The 473-nt window shown below is 43.8% G+C and overlaps 1 protein-coding gene across 1 annotated transcript in view; it reads left to right on the top strand.

Annotated features, from left to right (window-relative positions):
- Positions 1–247: 247 nt before the first annotated feature.
- Positions 248–473, top strand: part of PPTG_24702 (hypothetical protein) — a gene marked incomplete at both ends in the record, with an annotated part of 1,252 nt that continues 1,026 nt past the window's right edge. Inside the window, one exon of the mRNA XM_008918261.1 lies at positions 248–289. Coding sequence (XP_008916509.1) covers positions 248–289 — 42 coding nt within the window. The remainder of the gene's footprint in view (positions 290–473) is intronic.

The raw sequence follows: 473 nt of genomic DNA, 5'->3' as shown, positions 1-473 counted from the left end.
ATAAATGAACACAAACAAACACACACTTTTGAATGTGAACGGCGCCTAGATGCAGCACTTAAAGCTTCTCAAGACACATTTGAAGCCACTACGAACTTACAAACAGAGTGGATTGAGCGGAGACTTAATGCCAAGCTGAATGCGGCAGTAGAGAGAGAGAGTAAAAACCTTCAGTTCGCCCAGCAAGACAACTTGATGAAACAAGAGCAAAAATTACAGGGACAAGCTGCTAAACTGGCGAAAACATATGCCGACAGCATTGAAGATCGACTTCATCAAAAGCTTGATAGTGCGATACTTGCTGCTAGCCTGCATACCCATACAGAATTTGAAGAACGCTTTGTCGGCATGACGAATAAGTTGAAGTACGATCAAGTAGCATTGAAACAGGATCTTCGCGATGATATTCAAACTAACGCGGCTAAACTCGAAACGAAGTTTCAATCGCAGCTCCGTGATTTCCAGGCCGCGTC

Source organism: Phytophthora parasitica, assembly GCF_000247585.1.
Source record: "Phytophthora parasitica INRA-310 unplaced genomic scaffold supercont2.167, whole genome shotgun sequence".
Lineage (NCBI taxonomy): Eukaryota > Oomycota > Peronosporomycetes > Peronosporales > Peronosporaceae > Phytophthora > Phytophthora nicotianae.
The sequence above is the reverse complement of the archived record's forward strand: the minus strand, read 5'-3'. Positions and strand labels throughout refer to the sequence as shown.